This window comes from Pseudophryne corroboree, chromosome 11 (genome assembly GCF_028390025.1).
Source record: "Pseudophryne corroboree isolate aPseCor3 chromosome 11, aPseCor3.hap2, whole genome shotgun sequence".
In the NCBI taxonomy this organism is placed as follows: domain Eukaryota; kingdom Metazoa; phylum Chordata; class Amphibia; order Anura; family Myobatrachidae; genus Pseudophryne; species Pseudophryne corroboree.
Window position 1 is genome coordinate 286,054,247 of NC_086454.1, and position 26,909 is coordinate 286,081,155.

Here is a 26,909-nt window from a genome sequence, read left to right on the forward strand (position 1 = left end):
AGGGACACCCACCAATAAAATTGTCAGGACTATATCCTGGCGATGTTATTATAAAAAGTATAATGTATAAATACTCCCAGCACCACAAATGTGTTATACACACTGTAATTCCCCACAGAACTCCCAGTTCCCATATGTCCCCTACACTGGTGATGTCGCTATGTGGGGGTCCAATGGGCGACCTTCCCAGCTGCCTTGTTGTTAATTCAGCTCTGGCTATCATGCAGTATATGCTAAACAAATATGTGTACGTCTCACTGTGCATTAAGGCCATAATCTATAATGCCATTTTCTGAAAGCATTTGCTGTCACTCTAGATTCTAAAATGATTAACTATATGTGGCTTCCATTTACATATCTGTGTTTACATTATTTACATAATACACATACATAAATGGAACAGCTTTTATCCCCACATTATCTGAATCATCTGACATCATCTTAATCTATGTAATACCTTAGAAAGCAGCTAAGAAGTGGATTTAAAAATTGTAGAGAAAGTGACTAATTGCACTATAAAGAAGTACCAGGTGCACGTACTGACTGAAGACACATGTATAGTTTAATTATACTTTTAATTTGTATACTATATCTATATACCAGAATAAACGTAATTTACATCAAAGAAAACTGTAGTTTCAATAAAACGTTTCCCTTATATATATTTACATATAATTATATTCATGTATGGCATCCAATGTTACAATTTAACAGCTATGTCACGTTACAAATTATGCAAAAATAAAATAAAATGTATAGTTGTATAAAATGTTCAAAAAATGAATTTCTGTCCTGTTCAATGCCATAATGTATCCTTCGTATTCTCATATACAGTTCCTTGAAAAATATAATGAGAGTGAGTAAGCCCCTTGTCCAACTGACAGGGTGACGGAGGTGTTGAAGTGGTGAGCTTACCGGTCCAGTGTGTGTAACACAGGCACAAATGTGTGCTGTTTGTGGCAGTGAGTTCTTATTATCTCACCTGCTTGCGCTGTTCCTGACCGCTGTTGATCTAACCAGAGCTGGAGCTGCAACCGCGTATAGTCAAGCTTTGTGCCGTAGCTGTACTGCGCCCACCGCCCCACTGGTTGGCCATGTCTCGCACCACAGAGACCCAGCTGGCGGATCCAGGTAAATGATTACGGCGTGCAGGTACTTGGAACATCCACGGCTCCCAGCTGTTTTTCCACACAGTCAGCCAGATGATGAATGCTCCCAACAAAGCACCTTCCTTCTCAGAATGATCGGAGAGTCATTCCTCTAACGCGTTTCAATTTAGAAAACAAAACCAGAAATGATACAATTCTGTATTTTTACAAAAAACTCTGTGGTTAAAAATCGTAGTGGTCTAATTTAACAAAACAAGAGGGTATTGCATTGAAACAGCTGGAGCAGGACAACTCTTTGGTAATTAAGAGCGCCGACAATGGCGGAGGGGTAGTTCTGCAACTTCTGCTAGATAGAGCCTACTATTTATTAGAGGCTCAGAGACAACTAGGAGATGGTGCTTTCTACGCAAATTGCAGAGAGATGCAACTGAGACCTTTTCACAGGAATATATGACCCTGTTGGAAGAACCCCTTCGAAAGGAAATAATTTCCAAGGATGAATTTTCTTTTTGTTTATTAAGTTTCCCATCATTCATATATTTTATCGCATTCCCAAAATTCACAATTTGCTTACTGCACCTCCTGGGAGACCCATAATTTCTAGTATATTGGCCCTCACTTCCAGTCTTTCATAGTTTATTGACTATTTTTTACAGAAGCACGTGGTTAAATTGAGATCATATATACGTGACACAATGATTCTGTTGAATATATTAAGGAATGTTGAATGGAAAACTAATTATTCATTTCACTCACTGGATGTACAAACATAAACTGTTGGGGGTACTTGAGGACCGAGGTTGAGAACCACTGGTCTAAATGACAACATTGACTTGGAGTCCTTTGCATAGTGTAATGATGGAGGTGTATCCGTTACCTACGAGGATATGATCTAGATTAAATACAATGGGATCTATAGTGCAGGGAGGCTTGTGAGGTATTTTACCATCACTATGTTTAATTACAAGTGGATGTCTGGTTTGTAATAACATCGACAAAAAATATCTTGTCATTTTTTGTCAAATACTGGTGCCGTATATATACTGACATGGTTCCGTTATGAGCAGACAAACAATTTGGCAGCTGCTCAATCATACCTGGAGATAAATGGTTCGGTTATGAACCCATAATTAGACTATGAATTTCCTGGAAATGTATAACAGTGGTAAAATAGTGAGTTTACTTATTTATTCATGATTAATACAAGTTAAAGTTTTAGAGTAAATTGTTCACAGAAGTGAACGGAAAAAATAGGGTTAAAGGCGAGAGTCTATTAACAACCCAACACAGACCCAACTGCAAGACTTGTCCTTGTCTCCATTAGTAGATAATATCTCAAAGCTGTAAATGAAAAAACATCATGGGCACTATTCAGTTCTCATCTGATTATTGTATGTTTATAATGTATGTATTCTTCAGTCTCTCAAAAGAGTCGATAATAAATAAAAAATTGCATGTCGCCCGATATCTAGATAGATCTGATGAATGTTGGAAAGCATTTTGGGCTTTGGGACTATCCATCAACCACTAGTAAAGTGATGGATACTGGTTTCTTTACAATTGGTGGACATTTATTCTCCATTAAAATGTGTACTATCTATGTTTTCTATAGATTTCATCTTTTATATATTTTTGCCTTTATACTAAGCTAATACATTGGTTAATTACATCTCTTAAACATCTTATGTATGTGGAAGTCTGTAGGACAGTGATCTAAGCGTCAGCCAAGTGACAGTGAGGACTAGGGTTCGATTCCCCTCAGTAGCTGATTTTTGATGATTACATTTAAGATTATATTTATTCTCCCTCTTCTATATATTTTGCCTTTATACTAAGTTAATACATTGGTGAAATATATTTGTTAAACATCATGTGTATGTGGGAGTGTCACAACTGAGGGCTGGAGCTGACGAGAGGCAGCCTCAGTTGTAAGGGCTGAGATGTAATTAAATTTAGAGGGTTGGATCAGACCCTTAGACATGCAGGTAGAATGCAGCACAAATGCCCGAAGGCGTGACCATGACAACTGGAGTAAAAGTCTATGGTTTTTATTAAGCACAGTTCGTATAAAACAACAGCAGTACTTTTCAGGAATGAATTCAGCAAATAATACAGTAACAGTTCCTTGGAAAGCTGCAGGTTGGCAGATGCCACAGGGTTCTGGTATTATCTGGCATTATCAAGTACAGTTCTTATTGACCAGGAGTTGGAATGTCCTTAACCAGAAACCCGTATGCAGAGTATTGAAATAAAGATGAGGAACGGACCAGCAGGTGTTTACTGGAAGTTGGCAACACTGTACAATGTGGTAGACTGCTGAGTATGCTGGACGGAACCAGCCAGATGATGAACCATAGAATACTGTGCATAAATGATGCTAGAGTTCAATGAATATGGAAATCGATGGTTTGTAGGTAATCGATGGCGGAGCACCGATAATGCTTAGAAGTTGATCACCACTGGAAGCTAGGCGCTGGAAGCTGGTGTAATAATAGCCAGGATTGAGATGCACTCACAAAGCACTGTGGAGTCAGGCAGCACCACAAGGTGGTTGGCTGGTGCGGGTCTCTAGTGGAGTTTGGAAGCAGGAGCTGAAAAACCTGAAGCAAAAATGACCACAGGAAGGAGAGACTGGTAACACAAGGTTTGACAACCAAAGCACTGACAATTTCCTGGTTCAGGCACAGGATATTTATACCTGCAGGGAGGCAGGCATTGGCCAAACAATTAAGCAAGTTCCAGTGGAGCAGCGGATTGGTGTAAACTAAGACATGTAACCAAAACCAACATGGCTGCGCCCATGTAGTACCTGAAGGGAAAGTTAGTTTGGGAAAACCATGGGGGAATTCAGTAGCAATGGCGGCGGATGCCGCAGAGGGCAGTAGACGCCACACAGACAACCTGCACACTGGAAACACATGAATGACATCAGAAGCCGCAGCAGGCAGGAGACGTTACTCTGAAGAATCTGTGAACTGAAAACATAGGAGCGACGGCGGGCCGGAGACGCCAGTTTAAAGATAACATGAGGCCGCTGTGACAGCACTGCTGGATGACAGGAGGGAGATGTAGAGTATGGATCTCAGCAACGCCGCTGAGTTCAGGCCCTGGAATGCTGAGCCAGCTTCAGGAGACATCTGGATGGTAATGGCGTCCAGTTACCCGGATCGTGACAGCGAGTCTGTAAGAAAGTTGTCTAAGCGTCAGTCTAGCAACAATGAGGACTGGGGTTCCTTTCCCCGTGCAGCTGATCTTTTATGTGTCATATAAATTAAACTAAAATATTTTGAATATCCACCGGTGCTAAACATTGATTGCAAATCTCTCCATGACAGGCTTCTAAAGATACTATATACCTGTAGAACAAAACAGAACAAAATAGATGTGTTCTACATTTAATTATAAGTGTTCAAGTGTGAATTATATACTGTTGTGAGTGGCATCCAGTGTTATAGATAGCAGGCATTCAGTGTTACTTAGATGGTATACACCTGTGTTCCTCCGTTGACCAATAGGAGGAAGAGCACAAATAGGATGATAGGGATATAAGGATTTTTGAACTAAAGTCAAATCACTCTAAGGGTGTGAAACGCGTTAGAGAAATGACTATCCGATCATTTTGAGAAGGAAGGTGCTTTGTTGGGAGCATTCATCATCCGGCTGACTGTGTGGAAAAACTGCTGGGAGCCGTGGATGTCCCAAGTACCTGCACGCTGTAATCATTTATCTGGATCCGCCAACTGGGTCTCTGTGGTGTGAGACATGGCCAACCAGCCGGGATGTGGGTGCAGCACAGCTACGGCATAAAGCTTGGCTACACATGGCTGCAGCTCCAGCTTTACCTAGACCAACAGTGGTCAGGAACAGCGCGACCAGGTGAGATAATAAGAACTCACTGCCGCAAACACAGGCACAAATGTGTGCTATTACACACACTGGACCAGTAAGCTCCCCACTTCCAAACACCTCAGTCATCCTGTCAGTTGAGCATGGGGCTTACTCACTCTCATTATGTTTTTCAAGGAACTGTATATGAGAATACGAAGGATACATTACGGCATTGCTCAGGACAGAAATTCACTTTTTGAACATTTTATACAACTGTACATTTTTTATGTTTTTTTTTTGCAGAATTTGTCACGTGACATAGCTGTTAAATAGTAACATTGGATGCCATACATGAATACAATTATATGTATATATATCTATATCTATAAAAGGCAAAAAAGGAGATTGACTCACTGATTGATTCATCACGAAATCTCTTAAACCACAAGGCCTACAAACTTGAAACTTGGCAGGTAGCTTCTCCCAGGTGCTTGCTTCTGTAAGAACTGGTTTTACAAATGTCACTGGCCATCCACAGAAAACGCCAAAAATGTATGTATGTATGTATGTATGTATGTATGTATGTATGTAGGGCCGTTTCTAAGACTTGTGGCGCCCCGGGCAAAATATGGGGGCATGGCTTCATTTGGGGGCATGGTCACGACGCTGCAAAAAAATAAATAAATAAATAAAAAGAATACTTACCATCCCCGTTCCTGATCCAGACCCCCTCCGCCGGAGGCACCGCTCTTCTCCCCTCTCTCTTCTCTTCGATCTATGGGAGAGACGTTATTACGTCTCTCCCATAGAACAGCATAGACACTAGAGGTCAATTATGACCCCTAGTGTCTGTGCCACTATGCTGTGCGGTGCGCGATGACGTCATCGCGCTTCGCACAGCAAAGGTCCTCTACACGAAGGGAAACTAGACCGTAGCGTCTAGTTTCCCTTCATGGAGAGGACCTTTGCTGTGCGGTGCGCGATGACGTCATCGCGCACCGCACAACTAAAGTCCTCTCAATGAAGGGAAACTAGACGCTACGCGTCTGGTTCCCTTCAAAGCGGGGGGGCACAGCAGGGCACTGCGGGGTGCACAGTGGCGGATCTTGCCCTGGTGCGGTGCCCTCCGGATGGCGCCGGCGCCCTCCGGAAGGCGGCACCCCGGGCAAAAGTACCGCTTGCCCGTGGCAAGAACCGCCACTGTATGTATGTATGTATGTATGTATGTTCCAGCATAACTCTGAAATGCCTGCAGCAATTTACACCAAACTTGGTACACATATGACTTACAATCAGGGAACAAACACTGTGGGCGTAACACACCCCTGGCACACCTAGGTGTGAGGCAGCAGCACAGAGTATTTCTGCAGACAGCATAACTCTGCATTGCCTGGAGCAATTTACACCAAACTTCGTACACATATGACTTGCAATCTGGCAAAAACACTGTGGGGGTAAGTCACTCCTAGCACCCCAAGGTGTTGGACAGGAGCACAGAGTATTTCAGGAAACAGCATAACTCCGGAATGCCTGGACCAATTTACAACAAACTCGCTACACATATCAGCAAAAACAAAGAATTGCCAAAAAGCGCCTTAGATAACGGTGCCCGGAGATATAGGTATTATAATTAAAATTGCTCTGCCACGTGCGCTGCCACAGAACACTGTGTGCGTGTTCAATATGAGATGAATAAGGTAAAGGAAGAAAATGGCTGCGCAATGTGTTAGAGCAACTTAATACTAATTAGGAGCTGACGTGTAAGAATTTAAAATGTTTTATTGTTTAAATAACATCAAGTTTAACACATAGAAACAATAAAAGTAATATAATAAAACCAAAATTAGAAACAAGACACCTTGAACTTGTGAATATATATACTGGAAATAGTACCCTCCGATTTTGGTGAGGAAACAGATCCAATTAAATAGCCATATGAAGATCCACAATCAGGTAAGCAGCTGATCCACAAGTGTCTATTAGTGATTGCCGTGGTGAGGATCTAAGTACGGCAATGCAAGAAACTGCTGTATGAGTGAATAAGTACCTCTCCGTGGGCTGGTCCCGACCGAGTGTCCTCGGTCGTAGGTTTCTGCAGTGCCCAGTGCTTGACAATACAGCAGAGGAGAGGACGTGCTTATCCCTGAGTTGGTGGATACAGTTTATCAGCGGCGTGCTGGCAGGGGTCACCGGCAGCGATTGAAAAAGCCGGGACGGGGCTCAACCTGATGGTAGAAGTCACCGTCGGCAGATGGAATAGCCGGGACGGGAGTCAGAGTCTGACTGGCTCAGCATGCAGGTAGAAATCACCGGCTGTGAACGGAAAAGCCGGGATGGGAGCCGAAGTGTCACGGGCTCAAACAGCAGCTTGCTACCTGTATGGTAGGTGAAGTCAAGGTGTGTAAACAGGCGGGGTCCTAACGCGTTTCGTCACAGGCCATGTGACTTTATCAAAGGTGTATCCCAGCCTATGAGACTATCAGTATTTAAAGCCCAAATGTAATAGGCAACATGTGTAAACAATTAACGATCAATTAAACATAAATTATACGTCAGCTCCTAAAGACTTTATTGATTACTGATCCACGTAAAGAAATGAATCATCAGTAAATATATATATATAAAAACATAATACAATAAGAAATAAATCTATATAAATTAACATGACATAATCTAAAAAATATATAGATGATTTCACTTTATATCCTTATTAAGGGTTGAATCCCAGTTAAAGCGGTATATGAATTTTTACACAGAGTCAACTAACATGATGGATGAGAGGTAAATGGCTATAACACCTCCAGAGGTGGGAGTATATGATAATAGTATACCAAAACATAACTACAACATATGTAAATAATTAAAAGATGCGAGACAGCATAAAATAAAAAAATAAAAAATGACAGATAGCAGCTAAGGATCGAACACCCGGCCACGCCGGAAGAATTAGAGTTCACGGAGAGGGATTGGTCGTCCAACACGTTAAGTCACAGGGCTTACTGATAGGTTACATAGTGCAGTAAAAAGATTTAAGGTAGACAGAGAACCCACAAATACTCTAAATCTATAGTTAAGAGTGGACTCGTAAATATAGCTTATGTAACCTAAAGGAGAGTTTCCGAAACGTCTGCACAATTGAGACAGACTAATATATATTATTTACTAAATAGTAAATGATAAAAGGACCACTCGCTAAGATGAATGTTAATATGAATAATGGATGGATTGACTGCCATATATAACATGGACAAAAAAAATAATAAATAAAAGAATAAAAAAATATATAAATATAATAAATGAATAAAAAAGGGAGAGGATTACAAAATAATTACAATATCATATACTGTGATGGATGGTGTTTATGAGAAACAGATGAGAAATAAGGTCATTAATCTAATTAAGAAAGTAAGTAATTCATCAATATGATTAAGATTTGTTCAGGTTATCTGATGTGTTTCGATTTTATTAAGAGATGAAAGAGAGGACCAGATTATATAATTATACAGGAAGAGGAGGACTGCAAGAACAGTATCAGGGTTAACATAAGTCCATTTCAATGGATTCATTCAGTCCCTCTGGGACAAGAGTTTTAAGTTTATGTATCCAATAGTTTTCCCTGAGGCATAGCCTTCTATATCTATCACCGCCACGGGCGGTGGGAGATATAGTCTCAATGCCAATGAGTTTAATTTCCTCTGGATTTTTCTGATGTATTTCAGAGAAGTGTCTTGAGATACTATGAAACAGGAATCCCTTGAGAATATTCCGTCTGTGCTCTAGGAATCTAATACGTAATTTGCGTGTCGTTCTGCCTCCATAAATGAGATTGCAGCTACAGATTAATATATATATTACATAGGTGCTGTTACAGTTAATGAAAGAACGTATGTTAAATTGTGAGTTATCGGATGAAAAAAACATCTTAGAGTTATTCTGAATATAAGAGCAAGAAATGCATTGTCTAGCACTGCATTTAAAGCAGCCTGTAATTTTAGGAAGCCATTGTGACGTTTTGTCTGTGATAGCAGATGTTTTGGAAGTCCTTTTATCTATAAAAAAACTAGGGGCAAGATGTCGCTGGAGACTGTTCGACTTTTTAAAGATGACTGACGGAGTGTCACTTAATTCAGTTCTCAGAACTTGATCCGTAAGAAGAATGGAATAATTATTATGAATGATCTTCCTAATCCTTGAGGAGGAACTATTATATTGTGACATGAAATGTGGTTTGTCATGGTCAAATCTTGAATGATTTTTCTTATTATAAGTTAGCAACTCTTTTCGATCTAGAGCATCGACTTTTTCACGAGCTGTTTGGACGAGAGACAATGGGTATCCTCTGTCACAAAGTGATAGAGATAGATCATCTGCCTGTGATCTGTAATTATCTTCATTACTACAATTGCGTTTGATACGTCTTAGTTGACCATAAGGGATATTGTTTATCCAAGGTTTGTAATGTGAGCTATCATAATGTAAAAAATTTAAGGTATCGACATCTTTCCTAAAGGTTTTGGTAGAAATTTGGCCGTCAATTATGGTCAAAGAAATATCCAGAAAGGAAATCGAGGATTTATCCATAGTGCTAGTGAAACACAAATTGAAAGCATTGTCATTAAGTATATTGGCAAAATTAGAGAATAGTGAAATATCCCCATTAAAAATAAAAAAAAGGTCATCTATGTAACGGCCATAGTAGACGAGGTCCTTTGCCGAAGTCCCGCCCCCACACATGGGCAACCTCAAAGGCGCCCATGTACAGGTTGGCAAAGCTCGGCGCGAACCTCGTCCCCATGGCCGTTCCGAGTGTCTGTAAATAATATTGTTTGTTGAAAATGAAGTAATTATGAGATAATATAAAAGAAATAAAATCAAGAATGAATTGCTGTAGTTCCATGTCTATGGATTCTGATTTCGCAAGATAATCAGCAACAACAGAGATGCCCTTCTGATGGGGGATATTGGAATAGAGCGCCTGAACATCACAAGTTAAAAAGAAAAAAGAGTCTTTCCATTTAATATTTGAAATCGCATTTAAAAAAGAGGTGGTATCTTTGATGTGTGAACGGAGTGAAGATGCTATCGGTTGTAAAAAGTGATCAACAAAATGTGATAAATTAGAAGTGAGGGACCCAACACCAGAAATAATTGGTCTCCCTACCTGCATGCTGAGCCAGTCAGACTCTGACTCCCGTCCCGGCTATTCCATCTGCCGACGGTGACTTCTACCATCAGGTTGAGCCCCGTCCCGGCTTTTTCAATCGCTGCCGGTGACCCCTGCCAGCACGCCGCTGATAAACTGTATCCACTAACTCAGGGATAAGCACGTCCTCTCCTCTGCTGTATTGTCAAGCACTGGGCACTGCAGTAACCTACGACCGAGGACGCTCGGTCGGGACCAGCCCACGGAGAGGTACTTATTCACTCATACAGCAGTTTCTTGCATTGCCGTACTTAGATCCTCACCACGGCAATCACTAATAGACACTTGTGGATCAGCTGCTTACCTGATTGTGGATCTTCATATGGCTATTTAATTGGATCTGTTTCCTCACCAAAATCGGAGGGTACTATTTCCAGTATATATATTCACAAGTTCAAGGTGTCTTGTTTCTAATTTTGGTTTTATTATATTACTTTTATTGTTTCTATGTGTTAAACTTGATGTTATTTAAACAATAAAACATTTTAAATTCTTACACGTCAGCTCCTAATTAGTATTAATTTGCTCTAACACATTGCGCAGCCAATTTCTTCCTTTACCTCGCTACACATATGACTTACAACCGGGGAACAAACACTGTGTGGGTAAGACACCTCTAGCACCCATAGGGGTGAGGCAGCAGCACATAGTATTTCAGCAGACATCATAACTCTGGAATGCCTGGTGCAATTTGCACCAAACTTGGTACACATATGACTTACAATCTGGTAACAAACACTGTGGGGGTAACACACCCCTAGCACCCCTAGGGGTGGGCCAGCAGCACAGACTATATCAGGACATGCATGATAGGTCAGTGATGACAGGGCTTAATGTGACAGTGGCAGTGACATGATGTGAGGAGGGGAATGGAGGTAGCAGGAAGCCACATGCTGAGTTATATTGTGGGAGGAGCAGGGTCCCCATCAGCACAGAGTATATTAGGAGATGCATGATATGTCAGGCAGGACAGGGCTGCATGTGATAAGGGCAGTGACATGATGTCAGGAGGGGAATGGAAGTAGCATGAACCCACACACTGACAGTTATATAGTGTAAGTAGCAGGGTTCCCCAGCAGCACAGACTATATCAGGAGATGCATAATGTGCTGTGCTATATAAGAAACTGTAAATAAATCGAATATTTCACAAGGGCACTGACATGATGTGAGGAAGGGAATGGAGGCAGCAAGAAGCCACAGACTGAGAGTTGTATAGTGGGAAGAGCAGGGTTCCTAGGGGGACCAAAAAGCGGTCCGGCCACTACACAAAGTGCGTCAGGGAAGCAAGATATGCCTATATACTAGATCTCCAACCAACGTCAATTAACGAACAACTATCATTCTAATTTACCATCCTCATCCAGTAGTGATGCATGGGTATTGAGCTAATATATATATATATATATATATATATATATATATATACTTGCAATACACCTTATTTTCATATACATTGCGTCCAGTGCCGTTTTCTTCTTGGAGTACTATATATATATATATATATATATATATATTTATTTATGAATATATATACAGATAGAGCAATCTTTATCTTGGCCTTTAATAGGATTAATCGAGCAAGGCAGTCGGACTTAATCCCCTGTTGTAATGACTTAATCCCCTGCTGTATTGTTCTCTCTGTATTGTATTGCAGCCGAGAACAATAGATGAAAGAAAGGCATATCCTAATAAAGCATGTTGTGCCTAGGCGCAGCATAGAAGCCAAGATAATCGTGGCTCCATCTGTGTTTATATATATATAATAGGTGCTTCATCGCGCCCTACGGGCGCTCTTCACACCGTCGAAAGGGGCTACGCCCCCTTAACCCCTGCACGCCTTGCTGCGGTTCAATATTTGTATGAGTATTACCTGCATTCCTAGGTTTGTTAGTGGTTAAATATTGCACGACGAAAGTGCTTCCAATGGTGAAGGGGGCGTATCCCCTTGCGACGGCGTGAACAGTGCCTGCAGAGCACGATGTACAGAATGTAGCGGGTGCGGGGGGGGACCGCGGATGAGGCAGGGAGTATGTAGATGCTGCGAGTGGAGGGGGAGGTGGAGGCAGGTGTGGGGGGAAGGGGTACGGGACCTATACCTATGTCATTTTATTTGTAACAATATATAGGACACGGATAAGGATGTATGTGATATAGACATACCCGCATGAAGAGGTATATGGTGTCATTAGACACAGAGGGGAGTGCTGGTACAATGCGGAGCAGGGGCAGCTGTGTCCTCTCTCTACACCGTACCATCCTTCAGGTGTAGCAACACGGACATGTTGCGCACGCAAGGTCTCCACGCGGCCGCAGGTGCACCAGTCCCCTCTGCATGCGCTATGTGCGCGCCCCCCTCAGGTGCAGTAGGAGGAGGGGGCGATGGCTGGTACCAGGGCCAATGGGCATGGACAGCGCGGTCATGTGCTCGGTGCTGGGCTTGCGCCCTGCGCTTGCTGTGTGAGGGATAGGGAGGAGGCGGCAGAGCGGAGCATCACTGATATACCGGTAACTATGGGGGGCACCGCAGGGGGTTATGGCTCCTGTCCTCCTGGTGAGGGTTTGTCAGGGAGGTATCAAGGAGCCAGTGGTATGGACCGTGTATGGGATACAGGGGGGTAGGGAGGGGATCCAGAGACGCGGGGCGGTAGGGAGGGGATACAGAAACGCAGGGCCGTAGGGAGGGGATACAGAAACGCAGAGCGGTAGGGAGGTGATACAGAGACGCAGAGCGGTAGGGAGGGGATACAGAGACACAGGGCGGTAGGGAGGTGATACAGAAACGCAGAGCGGTAGGGAGGGGATACAGAGACACAGGGCGGTAGGGAGGGGATACAGAGACGCAGAGCGGTAGGGAGGGGATACAGAGACACAGGGCGTTAGGGAGGGGATACAGAGACGCAGAGCGGTAGGGAGGGGATACTGAGACGCAGGGCGGTAGGGAGGGGATACAGAGACGCAGAGCGGTAGGGAGGGGATACAGAGATACAGGGCGGTAGGGAGGGCACACAGAGACGCAGGGCGGTAGGGAGGGGATAGAGAGACGCAGGGCGGTAGGGAGGGGATACAGAAACGCAGGGCGGTAGGGAGGGGAAACAGACGCGGGGCGGTAGGGAGGGGATAGAGAGACGCGGGTCGGTAGGGAGGGGATAGAGAGAAGGGGAGCGGTAGGGAGGGGATAGAGAGACGCAGGGCGGCAGGGAGGGGATAGAGAGACGCAGGGCGGTAGGGAGGGGATAGAGAGACGCAGGGCGGTAGGGAGGGGATAGAGAGAAGTGGGGTGGTAGGGTGGGGATACAGAGGCGTAGGGAGGAGGGGATACAGAGACGTGGGACGGTAGGGAGGGGATAGAGAGACGCAGGGCGGTAGGGAGGGGATAGAGAGACGCGGGGCGGTAGGGAGGGGATACAGAGATGCAGGGTGTTAGGGAGGGGATACAGAGACGCGGGGCAGCAAGTAGAGGAGACAGAGAGGCGGGGCGGCTGGGAGGGGATAGAGAGACGCAGGGTGGCAGGGAGGGGATACAGAGATGCAGGGTGTTGGGGAGGGGATACAGAGACCCGGGGCAGCAGGTAGAGGATACAGAGAGGCGGGGCGGCTGGGAGGGGATAGAGAGACGCGGGGCGGTAGGGAGGGGATAGAGAGATGCAGGGCGGTAGGGAGGGGATAGAGAGACGCAGGGCGGTAGGGAGGGGATAGGGAAACGCAGAGTGGTAGGGAGGGGATAGAGAGGTGGGGCGGCTGGGAGGGGATAGAGAGACGCAGGGCGGTAGGGAGGGGATAGAGAGACGCGGGGCGGTAGGGAGGGGATAGAGAGATGCAGGGTGGCAGGGAGGGGATAGAGAGACGTGGGCGGTAGGGAGGGGATAGAGAGACGCGGGCGGTAGGGAGGGGTTAGAGAGACGTGGGGTGGTAGGGTGGGGATACAGAGGCGTAGGGAGGAGGGGATACAGACAGACGTGGGTGGTAGGGAGGAGATACAGAGACGCGGGGCGATAGGGAGGGGATAGAGAGACGTGGGGTGGTAGGGAGGGGATACAGAGATGCAGGGTGTTAGGGAGGGGATACAGAAACGCGGGGCAGCAGGTAGATACAGAGAGGCGGGGCGGCTGGGAGGGGATAAATAGACCCAGGCGGTAGGGAGGGGATACAGAGAGGCGGGGCGGCTGGGAGGGGATAGAGAGACGCGGGGCGGTAGGGAGGGGATACAGAGACGCGGGGCGGTAGGGAGGGGATAGAAAGACGCGGGGCGGTAGGGAGGGGATAGAGAGACACGGGGAGGTAGGGAGGGGATATAGAGACGCGGGGCGGCAGGGAGGGTCCCCAGTGAGGAAGCTGATGAAGAGAGGGGGAAAGTAGTGGAGGGGGAGGGCACCAGAAGAGGAGACTTGTGTAAAGTGGCGCCCACACATAGATACAGTGGGTAGGATGGCCGGAGGGACTCACCGTTGAGGCTGTGGGCGGCTGCTGCAGGCTGGTAAACAGTAGTGTCCAGAGGCATCACCGTGTCAGTATTACTGTTACACACATCTCTCACCCCCCGGCGGCCGAAAAGGGGTCGTGGCCTGTTGTGAAAGGGGCGTGGCCTCGCGGGTATGTTTTCTCTCGCTCCGTGGGTGTTTCCAGCTAGCCTGTAGATGCTGGCAGCCCCCGGAGACTGGAGTGTGTGTGGCGGCTCTTCTGTGTGACAGGAGGCGAGTGCTGCAGGAGATGACGTCACTGCAGCACTCGCCTCCTGTCACAGCAGGAGAGCGGACAGCTGGATGTGTGCGGAGGAGGCGGTGGGTCTGTGTACGTGGGGCAGGGAGGGCTATGAAAGCCTTCTCCTGCGCCACCCGTCCCTCCTAATGTCTATGCCGGGGGCGGCATCAGCCGTTGTTGTTGGCCCGGCGCCGCGGCCGGGGATTCAGAGCTGCTGATGGGTGGGGGGAGGGGAGAGATGGACAGGCAGCAGGAGCAGAGACTTGCTGACTCCGCCCACCGCTGTGACTCCACCCAGCGTTACGGCCAGGCACAGAGTCACAGATGTAGCCAAATATATAGGAGATATATATATATAAACTTTTTATTGAAACTGCAGTATTCTTTTATGTAAATTACTTTTATTCTGGTCTATAGATATAGTATACAACTTAAAAGTATAATTCAAACTATACATGTGTCTTCAACGGTACATGCACCTGGTACTTCTTTGTAGTGCAATTAGTCACTTTCTCTACAATTTTTGATGAAATCTTATTGATAACTGAAGGTTTAGCACCTCCCTGTTACAACTAACTTGTGTTAACACAGACATAGCTGGATTTATAGTGCTGCTTGAATTATTAATTAGACATTTGTCTGATTTTATTGGGTTTTATAAGCACCTAAACTTTCTGGTTTTGTTAAGAAATGGATTTAGAAGTAACTTGGAACATCCCCAGATGTCAGTTTGTGATACCGCAGATCGCTCTGTAACATAGCAGAAACGTGCAAAATTTCACACTAAGGGGTCTATTCATGAAGCAGTGAAAAGTGTGTATAAGTGAGCCAGTGGAGACGTTGCCCATCCCAACCAATCAGCTGCTACTATACATATAAATTTATAGAATGCATTTCACTTCTCCACACTTTTCACTGTTTCATGAATAGACCCCTAAACTGTAAACAGTGTGTTCTAAACCCAATGTATACTTTTGTGCACTGTAGGTGGGACCTATTTCCTCATCTCTAGAAGTCTTGGTCCTGAGCTTGGAGGTTCCATCGGGATGATATTTGCATTTGCGAATGCTGTGGCAGTTGCTATGCATACTGTTGGATTTGCGGAGACCGTCCGCGATCTACTGCGGGTAAGGCAGTGTGTCTGTGATGATAAAAACCTAGAAGCAAGAGCTGTGTTCTGCAATAAATAACTGACAATTTTACACATTTAGGATTTCGACTCAACCATTGTGGATCCAATCAATGACATCAGAATTATTGGCATCATAACTGTGTTTGTCCTGTTAGGAATCTCACTAGCTGGCATGGAGTGGGAAGCAAAGGTACAGTAGAAGCACTGAATGTCCATTAAGTGTTGTCCAATGTCTCTGTTATAGGATTCTGTGGGGGCCTGGCACTGCAGGGGAAACATGATCATGACCCCTGACCGCACATAGATAGTAGATATGTATACGAGGGGACCCAGCTGTGCATTCTACAGCGGCCATGCACCTACCAGCATCCAAGCCTGCCCAAAGTCTCGGAGGTCCTGCTTGGGGTACTAAAAGTCTCAACATGTCTTTCCAGCCCTTGCAAGCACTTCCCTTCTACTCCAAATAGCATATGAATTCAATCTTACATGTAAGCAAGCTATTTTATACTGGTGGACTGAAAAAAAGACCGAAACAGGTGTCTACAAAGGTCACAATGGCATAAACATTCAGTTACCGACAATAATAGAATTATATTAGACATTGATCTCCAACTTTTTGAAAATCATTTTCATTAGCAATGTTACAGCACAGGAAATGTCTGTGTGCAGACATACATAAAACTACACAGACCCTCTGGTAAATATCATTAACTTTTACGGCAGAGTTCCCAAACTCCCTCCTTACAGATTTTGAGGATAGCTATGCTGAAGTCCAGATGGTTAAATAAAATTGACTGATGTACTAATTAAGTGCTCAAGCACGGATAGCCTTAAAACCTGCACTGTAATGGCGGAATTTGGGAAACTCTGTTCTATGGTGATGAAGTGTTAATAAACTACTTTCTCCTTTGCCTGAATGATTGCATCACCACATCACTGGTATGTGGTAGTAATGTTGCTAGTACCTATTACATTGGTTTGCTTTTCACCCTGAACAAAACCCATAGTAATAATATTCTCAGTACCTTCCTCCAATATGGTTGTTATTTCTATTCCTCAGGCTCAGGTTCTGTTCTTCATTGTGATCATGGTGTCGTTCATAAACTATTTGGTTGGGACAGTGATTCCTGCCACGGATGAGAAAAAAGCTAAAGGCTTCTTCAGCTATCGTGGTAAGTGATAGATCACATGATCAGTTGTGGAAATCTCAGTTTGGGTGTACAACATACATACAGACAGTGTGACAAAGTTCTAACAATGCCCCATGGTGTCATCAACACCCAGCATTATACTTTATAATAACATCAATAGTATATATTTTTACAATTTTATTAGTAGGGACCTCCACTAACCTTTGTCCGGCCTTGTGTCTGGTTGACAGCGCAAATTTATTGAAGTCATGTTGTTACCATGGAAATGAATAATAAAGGATAGTGTCTAATGATAATGGTAATTTGCAGGTAGGATGCAAGCATTACGCTGATTTGGGTAGTGAACTTGGAATATAAGGTCATCATTGAGTACGTGCTTTGAACCTTAAAGAATTTTACTTATGACTGCAGGAACAGGGAAGGTGACTACTAATATGGGGGTGTCATTAAGTACAATAGGGAATAGTCTGATGTGTGTTGAGTTCTTGAGATTTTAGGGTTATTCTTGCAGTGGATAGAGACCATCTACAGTGCATACGGAAAGTATTCACAGCGCTTCACTTTTTACACATTTTGTTATATTACAGCCTTATTCCAAAATGGAATAGATTCATTTTTCCATCCAAATTCTACACACAATACCCCATAATGAAAATGGGAAAAAAGGTGTTTTTTTTTTTAGATTTTTGCAAATTTATTAAAAATAAAAAACTAAGAAATCACATGTACATAAGTATTCACAGCCTTTGCTATGAAGCTCAAAAATTGAGCTCAGGTGCATCCTGTTTCCACTGATCATCCTCGTGATGTTCCTACAGCTTAATTGGAGTCCACCTGTGATAAATTCAGTTGATTGGACATGATTTGGAAAGGCACACACCTGTCTATACAAGGTCACACACTTGACAGTGCAAGTCTGAGCACAAACCAAGCATGAAATCAAAGGAATTGTCTGTAGACCTCCGAGACAGGATTGTCTTGAGGCACAAATCTGGGGAAGGGAACAGAAAAATATCTGCTGCTTTGAAGGTCCCAATGAGCACAGTGGCCTCCATCATCCGTAAATGGAAGAAGTTCGGAACCACCAGGACTCTTTCTAGAGCAGGCAGGCCGTCTAAACTGAGTGATCGGGGGAGAAGGGCCCTAGTCAGGGAGGTGACCAAGAACCCTGTCGGAGCTCCAGCATTCCTCTGTGGAGAGAGGAGAACCTTCCAGAAGGACAACCATCTCTGCAGCAATCCACCAATCAAGCCTGTATGGTAGAGTGGCCAGACAGAAGCCACTCCTTAGTAAAAAGCACATGGCAGCCCACCTGGAGTTTGCCAAAATGCACCTGAAGGACTCTCAGACCATGAGAAACAAAATTCTCTGGTCTATTGAGACAAAGATTGAACTCTTTGGCGTGAATGCCTGGCGTCATGTTTGGAGGAAACCAGGCAACGCTCATCACCAAGCCAATACCATCCCTACAGTGAAGCATGGTGGTGGCAGTATCATGCTGTGGGATGTTTTTCAGCAGCAGGAACTGGGAGACTAGTCAGGATAAAGGGAAAGATGAATGCAGCAATGTACAGAGACATCCTGGATGAAAACCTGCTCCAGAGCACTCTTGACCTCAGACTGGGGTGACGGTTCATCTTTCAGCAGGGTAACGACCCTAAGCACACAGCCAAGATATCAAAGGAGTGGCTTCAGGACAACTCTGTGAATGTCCTTGAGTGGCCCAGCCAGAGCCCAGACTTTAATCTGATTGAACATCTTTGGAGAGATCTGAAAATGGCTATGCACCGACGCTTCCCATCCAACCTGATTGAGCTTGAGAGGTGCTGCAAAGAGGAATGGGCAAAACTGCCCAAAGATAGGTGTGCCAAGCTTGTTTGCCAATATTCAAAAAGACTTGAGGCTGTAATTGCTGCCAAAGGTGCATCAACAAAGTATTGAGCAAAGGCTGTGAATACTTATGTACATGTGATTTATTAGTTTTTTATTTTTAATGAATTTGCAAAAATCTCAAAAACACTTTTTTCAAGTTGTCATTATGGGGTATTGGGGTCATTCTGAGTTGATCGCTCTCTAGCAACTTTTTGCAGCGCTGCGATCAGATAGTCGCCGCCTATAGGGGGAGTGTATTTTAGCTTTGCGAGTGTGTGAACACTTTTGCAGCTGACGGCACAAAAAAGTTTTTTGCAGTTTCTAAGTAGCTCTGGATTTACTCAGCCGCTGCGATCACTTCAGTCTTTTTGGTCATGGAATTTAAGTCAGACACCAGCCTGCATTTTTCAAAACACTCCCAGAAAATGGTCAGTTGACACCCACAAACGCCCTCTTTCTGTCAATCACCTTGTGATCGGCTGTGCAAATGGATTCTTTGTTAAATCCATTGCCCAGCACTGATCATCTTTGTGCCTGTATGACACGTCTGCGCAATGCGGTGCACACGCATGCGCAGTTTTGCCGAGATTTAACCTGATCGCAGCGCTGCAAAAAGTTGCCAGTGAGCGATCAACTCGGAATGACCCCCATTGTGTGTAGAATTTTTAGGGGAAAAAATTAATTTATTCCAGTTTGGAATAAGGCTGTAACATAACAAAATGTGGAAAAAGTGAAGCGCTGTGAATACTTTTCCGTATGCACTGTATATAGGCCCTCATTCCGAGTTGTTTGCTCGCTAGCTACTTTTAGCAGCATTGCACACACTAGGCCGCCACCCTCTGGGAGTGTATCTTAGCTTAGCAGAATTGCGAACGAAAGATTAGCAGAATTGCTACTAAATAATTCATAGCAGTTTCTGAGTAGCTCCGGACCTACTCCTACACTGCGATCAGCTCAGCCCGTTTAGTTCCTGGTTTGACGTCACAAATACGCCCTGCGTTCGGCCAGCCACTCCCCCGTTTCTCCAGCCACTCCTGCGTTTTATTCTGGCACGCCTGCGTTTTTCCGCACACTCCCAGACAACGGTCAGTTTCCGCCCAGAAACACCCACTTCCTGTCAATCACACTCCGATCACTTCAACGATGAAAATTCTTCGTTCGGACGTGAGTGAATCTACTAAGTTTTGTGCTAAAATACTTAGCGCATGCGCATTTTTGCCTTAATCGCTCCGTTGCGAAAATCGGCAACGAGCGAACAGCTCGGAATCACCACCCAAATAATCTGCTCTCTATCCAATAAGTCATACGCTAAACTTTCCACATCTCCCATTTAACGGATACCACTGTCGTGATGGACAGACGGGACAAATCAGTGAGCAGGGGAGAAAGGGGTGCCCTGCAACGCTAGCCACACAGAGTAAGTGTAACAGAAGTACAGGGGCAGAACTGGAGGGACCCTGCGTACAACTGGTCCAAATTACTAGTTGTTTGGTTGCTAGAGATGTTGGAGGCAAAGTGTGATCAAGCTGACTGTGGCTTGGGAAATGTAACCAACAGAAGTTTATTTAAGGCAACCATAAAGGAAGTGAAAATAATTTTTTAGGTACTCTCTTTATTTGCAAACTGCCACAGAATTTACCATAGATGACAGCCTTGTACTTGTTTTGCCATTATTTTTATCATTATTATTATTATTATTATTATTATTATTATGGTATGGTATTATACAATCTGATTTACATTTAAACTTTATTGTACGGGGCTCAGTAGAGCCATAGCACCAGAGTTGTTTATTATAGTTGTATATCTGTAAATAAATGTATTTTTGTCAACCATGTGACAGATTGGCAGTGGGCTTAAGCACCACCTATAGCGCTATGCAATTGGGTTACTGCAATCCCTATCCAACCCCTTAACAACTTGGCACTTTAATCTAGAATGTTAGGGCTCGGAGCTAACCTGACTACTAGTGATGAGCGGGTTCGGTTCGTCGGAATCCGAACCCCCCCGAACTTCACCTCTTTTTACACAGTTCCGAGCAGACTCGGATCCTCCCGCCTTGCTCGGTTAACCCGAGCGCGCCCGAACGTCATCATCCCACGGTCGGATTCACGCGAGATTCGTATTCTATATAAGGAGCCGCGCGTCGCCGCCATTTTTCACTCGTGCATTGGAGATGATCGTGAGAGGACGTGGCTGGCGTCCTCTCAGTTTCTATGTTCAGTGTGCTGCAAATATCTGTGCTCAGTGTGCTGCAAATATCTGTGCTCAGTGTGCTGCAAATATCTGTGCTCAGTGTGCTGCAAGTGCAAATATCTGCGTTCTCTGCCTGAAAAACGCTCCATATCTGTGCTCAGTGTGCTGCAAATATCTGTGCTTAGTGTGCTAATTGCTTTATTGTGGGTGTCACAACTGAGGGCCTGAGCTGACGGGAGGCAGCCTCAGTTGTAGGGGCTGAGATGTAACGGAACCTGGGAGGTTGTATCAGACCCCTAGACATGTAAGTAACATGTAGAAGAAATGCCCGAAGGCGTGAACACGACAACCAGGGTAAAAGTCAATGATGTTTATTTATGACAAACTCCGTAACACAGCAGCAGTAAAAGAAAACATAAAAATCAGCAGAGGATAAATACAGTTCCTGGGTTCTACAGGGTGGCAAGGGCCACAGGGCTCTGGTAGTGTGAGATAGTTCTTAATAATCTTCTAGGTGGAAAGTCCTTACCAGGCCCGACTGTAGCAATGGAAATAGCCCAGGATCGTACCAGCTGGTGTTCCAGGAAAAGCTGGGCTGCTGTGGGTAAAACGGCTGCTGTGGATACTGGCTGAAACCAGACTGATGTTGACACGGAGTGAATACTGGCTGGAACCAGTTAAATAATAAAATGTAGCTTGAGAGCTATGAAATATGGAATGATGTGTGGAGCTTGAGAGCGGTGAAATAATAATGCCGGTGATAAATGATAATCTACAGAAAAGGGTACCGGCACTTTAAGAAGAGCTGACCTCTGCTGGAAGCTGGATGCTGAAAGCAGGTGGATCTGTAGCTGGAAGCAGATGAATCCAAATGGATAGGAGAGTCAGGCTACACCGCAGGTGGAATGCTGGTGCGGATCTCTTTAGTGGAAGTGTGGAGATAGGAACTGGAACCTGGAAAACAACCACAGGAGAGAGACAAACTGGAACTAGGTTTGACAACCAAAGCACTGACGCCTTCCTTGCTCAGGCACAGAATATTTATACCTGCAGCAAGGAAGGGATTGGCTAGGCAATTATGCAGATTAACAATGCAGACAGCAGATTGGTGGAAATGAACAGATGACAGAATCCAAGATGGCTGCGCCCATGCAGACACTTGGAGGGAAGTTTGGATTGTAATCCATGTGGGAATTAAAACAGCAATGGCGGCGCCGGCCACAGGAGACAGGAGACGCCAGACTGATAAGTGCACATCTAAACCACGCGGGCACAGCGGAGGCTGCGGCTGACGTAATCGCCACTCTGACACTCTGCATGCAGAAACTCAGGGACAGCGGCGGAGGCCGCGGGAGACGCCATTCCGGATGTAACATGGCGCCGCGGTGACCGCATCTCAGAGTGACAGGAGAGGAGGCAGGAATGTGGATATCAGTATAACAGATGGGATCCGGTCCTGGAACGCTGAGCCAGCCTTAGGAGGCATCTGAAGGGTAAGTAATGGCGTCCAGATACCCGGATCATGACAGCACCCCCCCCTTTAGGAGTGGCCCCAGGACACTTCTTTGGCTTTTGAGGAAACTTGGAATGGAATCTCCGGACCAAGGCAGGAGCATGGACATCAGAAGCATTGGTCCATGAGCGTTCCTCAGGGCCGTAACCCTTCCAGTCAATAAGATACTGTAGTTGACCGTAACGGTGACGTGAGTCCAGGATCTTGGCCACTTCATACTCAACACCTCGTTTAGTTTGGACTTTCGGAGTTGGAGGAAGTGAGGAATGAAACCGATTCAGGATCAGCGGTTTCAACAGGGAAACATGGAATGTCCTGGGTATTTTTAAGAAGGGAGGTAACTGAAGTCTGTAAGCAACAGGATTGATGACTTGCTCAATTTTGAAAGGACCAATGTAGCGAGGTGCAAACTTCATACTGGGGACTCTTAACCTCAAATTCTTTGTGGATAACCATACCAGATCACCCACCTTGAGAGCAGGAACCGCTCTACGCTTCTTGTCCGCAAACTTCTTATACCTGAACGATGCCTTGAGCAGAGCTGCTCGTACACTCTTCCAGTTGTTTGCAAACTGATGCAAGGTGATATCCACTGCTGGAACAGAAGTTGCTGGGAGCGGTTGGAATTCAGGGACTTTAGGGTGGAATCCAAAGTTGGTGAAGAATGGTGTTGAAGAAGATGAGGAATGATACTGATTGTTATGACAGAACTCAGCCCAGGGAAGTAACTGAACCCAGTCATCTTGAGAGGAAGACACATAGATGCAGAGGAAGGCCTCCAAGTCCTGATTCACCCTCTCAGTTTGACCATTGGTCTGAGGATGGTAAGCCGTGGAAAACTTTAGTTTGACTTGGAGGACTTGACATAAACTTCGCCAGAATTTGGCTGTGAATTGAACTCCTCGATCTGAGATAATTTCTTCAGGCAGACCGTGGAGTCGGAAGATCTCTTGTATGAACACTTGAGCCAACTTGGAAGCTGACGGAAGACCGGTGAGAGGAATGAAGTGTGCCATCTTGGTGAACCGGTCAACTACCACCCAGATGGTATTGAACTTGTTGCACATGGGTAAGTCTGTAATGAAATCCATCGACAAATGGGTCCATGGTCGACGGGGAACGGATAGTGGAACCAGTTGCCCCGCAGGCGACTGGCGGGAGACTTTATGTTGGGCACACTTTGGGCAAGATGCAATAAACTCCATGACGTCCTTTCTCAGAGTTGGCCACCAATAGGACCTAGAGATAAACTCCAGGGTTTTTTGGATACCTGTATGTCCGGCAAAACGGGAAGCATGGGCCCAATGCATGAGCTTCTTCCTCAGTACCGGCTTCACAAAACTTTTCCCTAGTGGGGGCGTAGAGTCCATCCCTACCGTGGAGCATGCCAACGGATTGATAATAGGATGCTTGTCTGAAGACTCTGACTCATTTTCTTGCTCCCATGAGCGGGAAAGGGCATCGGCCTTGCGATTCTGAGAGCCCGGACAGAACTGGAGTTTAAAGTCGAACCTGGAAAAGAAAAGTGCCCATCTGGCCTGACGAGGGTTGAGACATTGTGCGCCTTTCAGATATAAAAGGTTCTTGTGGTCTGTAAGTATGGTGATTGAATGAGAAGCTCCCTCCAACAGATATCTCCACTCCTCTAGAGCGAGCTTGATGGCTAGCAACTCCTGGTCGCCAATGGCATAGTTGCGCTCCGCTGGGGAGAACTTCCGAGAGAAGAAACTGCAAGGATGTAAATGGCCATCTTTAGCCCTCTGAGATAACACCGCTCCTACTCCAACAGAGGAGGCATCCACCTCTAAGATGAAAGGAGAGTCGATGTCGGGCTGTTTCAGAACTGGTGCAGAGATGAACCGTTGTTTTAAGAGATGAAAAGCTTGCGTAGCTTCTTCAGACCACTTGGACGGGTTAGCACCCTTCTTAGTTAAAGAAGTAATAGGCGCCACAATGGTGGAAAAGTCTCGTATAAACTTTCTGTAATAATTGGCGAACCCTAAGAACCTCTGGACCCCTTTGAGTGTTAAGGGTATCGGCCAATTCTGGATTGCTTGTAGTTTCTCAGGATCCATCTCTAGTCCGGAACCGGACACAATGTAACCTAGAAACGGAATGAACTTGACTTCAAAGACGCATTTCTCTAATTTGCAATAGAGATGATTGACACGGAGACGGGACAGAACCTTTTTTACCCAAAAACGATGTTCCTCTAAATTGTTGGCAAAAATGAGGATATCATCTAGATAGACCACGACATGACGGTATAAAATGTCTCTGAAGATCTCATTGACAAAATGCTGGAAGACAGCTGGAGCATTGCTCAATCCGAAGGGCATGACGAGGTACTCATAATGTCCGTCACGGGTGTTAAAGGCGGTCTTCCACTCGTCACCCTCACGGATCCGGATGAGATTGTATGCACCTCTCAAGTCCAGCTTTGTAAAGATGGTAGCTCCGCTGACTCTATCAAAGAGCTCAGTAATCAGGGGTAGTGGATAGCGGTTCTTGATGGTAATGTCGTTCAGACCTCTGTAGTCAATGCACGGCCGCAGACCACCATCTTTTTTCTTTACGAAAAAGAAGCCTGCGCCGGCTGGAGAAGAGGAAGGTCGAATGAACCCCTTTGCTAGGTTCTCTTTAATGTATTCCTCCATGGAATGCGTCTCAGGCAGAGACAACGGGTAAGTTCGGCCTCGAGGTGGAACCTTCCCTGGAACGAGATCAATCGGGCAGTCCCATTCTCTATGAGGAGGAAGGATATCAGCAGAGGCTTTACTGAACACATCCGTGAAATCTTGATATGGAGGAGGTGGAACATCAGACGACCTGGGGGAGGAAGAACAGACAGGCAATACTTTAAACAAACATGTCTCAGCACAGGAGGGACCCCATGCCAGAATCTGCGTAGTCGTCCAATCAATAGATGGATTGTGAAGACGGAGCCATGGAAGGCCCAGGACCACAGGATGTGTGGCTCTTGGAATCACTAAAAAAGAAATAAATTCAGAATGAAGAACTCCCACTCTCAGACGAACTGGTAGAGTCCTTAGAGAAATAACCACATCAAAAATCTTGCTGCCATCCACGGCAGTTAAGGAAATGGACGAAGGAAGTCTCTCGGTGGGTAGGGACCACCGTTTAACATAGGCTTCGGTAATAAAGTTCCCAGCTGCTCCGGAATCAAGGAGGGCAATGACGTTCCGGTAACGTTGAGCAATTTGGAGCGACACTGGGAGATTACAATCATGAGGAGATGGAGAGGAGATCATTACTCCTAGCCGGCCCTCTCCTGGGCGAGCTAGGGTTTGGAGTTTTCCCGGACGTTCGGGACAGGCATTGATGGTGTGAGACGGAGCTGCACAGTAAAGACAAAGAGACTCAGAGAGACGTCTTCGGCGCTCAGCAGGAGTTAAACGGGAACGGCCAATTTGCATGGGCTCGTCTTTAGATGGTGACAGTTGGCGAGGAGGAGGAGCAGAAGATTTTGGAGCAGATGATCTTCCACGCTCAGTTGCTCTCTCTCTGAAACGTAAATCAACTTTCGTGCAGAGTGAGATTAGCTCATCTAACTTGGAAGGTAAGTCTCTGGTAGCTAACTCATCTTTAATACGCTCACATAAGCCATGCCAGAATGCAGCATACAGGGCCTCGTCGTTCCATGCCAGTTCGGATGCCAGGATCTGAAACTGTATAAGATATTGTCCTACAGTACGTGATCCCTGGCGTAAACGGAGAATCTCAGATGAAGCTGAAGTTACCCGGCCTGGCTCGTCGAAGATACGCCTGAATGTTGACACGAATGCAGTGTAGGAGGATAGCAGGGTGTCGGACTTCTCCCATAACGGTGATGCCCAATCAAGGGCTGAGCCACTGAGAAGAGAGATAATGTAGGCAATTTTTGTACGGTCACTGGGAAAATTGCCAGGTTGTAGCTCAAACTGAATCTCACACTGGTTGAGAAATCCCCTGCAGAATCTTGGAGATCCGTCAAATTTTGCTGGCGTTGGAAGATGAAGACGTGGAGCAGAAATGGGTAAGGTGGGTGGGGTTATAGCTGGAGTCACTGTGGTTGATGCACCGGACGCGTCTGATCCACGGAGGGTTGTCTGAATCCCATCCAGCCGAGTAGAGAGATCCTGGAGACAGCGGATGATGTGGCCCTGTGCAGCCTCCTGATGTTCAAGTCGGGCTGCCAGTTCTTG

General features: G+C 45.4%; 1 protein-coding gene across 1 annotated transcript in view; it reads left to right on the forward strand.

Annotated features, from left to right (window-relative positions):
• SLC12A3 (solute carrier family 12 member 3) overlaps positions 1 to 26,909 on the forward strand; it is a 204,324-nt gene that overhangs the window by 12,554 nt on the left and 164,861 nt on the right. The window contains exons 5-7 of the mRNA XM_063945407.1: positions 15,828 to 15,967; positions 16,052 to 16,162; positions 17,033 to 17,144. Coding sequence (XP_063801477.1) covers positions 15,828 to 15,967; positions 16,052 to 16,162; positions 17,033 to 17,144 — 363 coding nt within the window. The remainder of the gene's footprint in view (positions 1 to 15,827; positions 15,968 to 16,051; positions 16,163 to 17,032; positions 17,145 to 26,909) is intronic.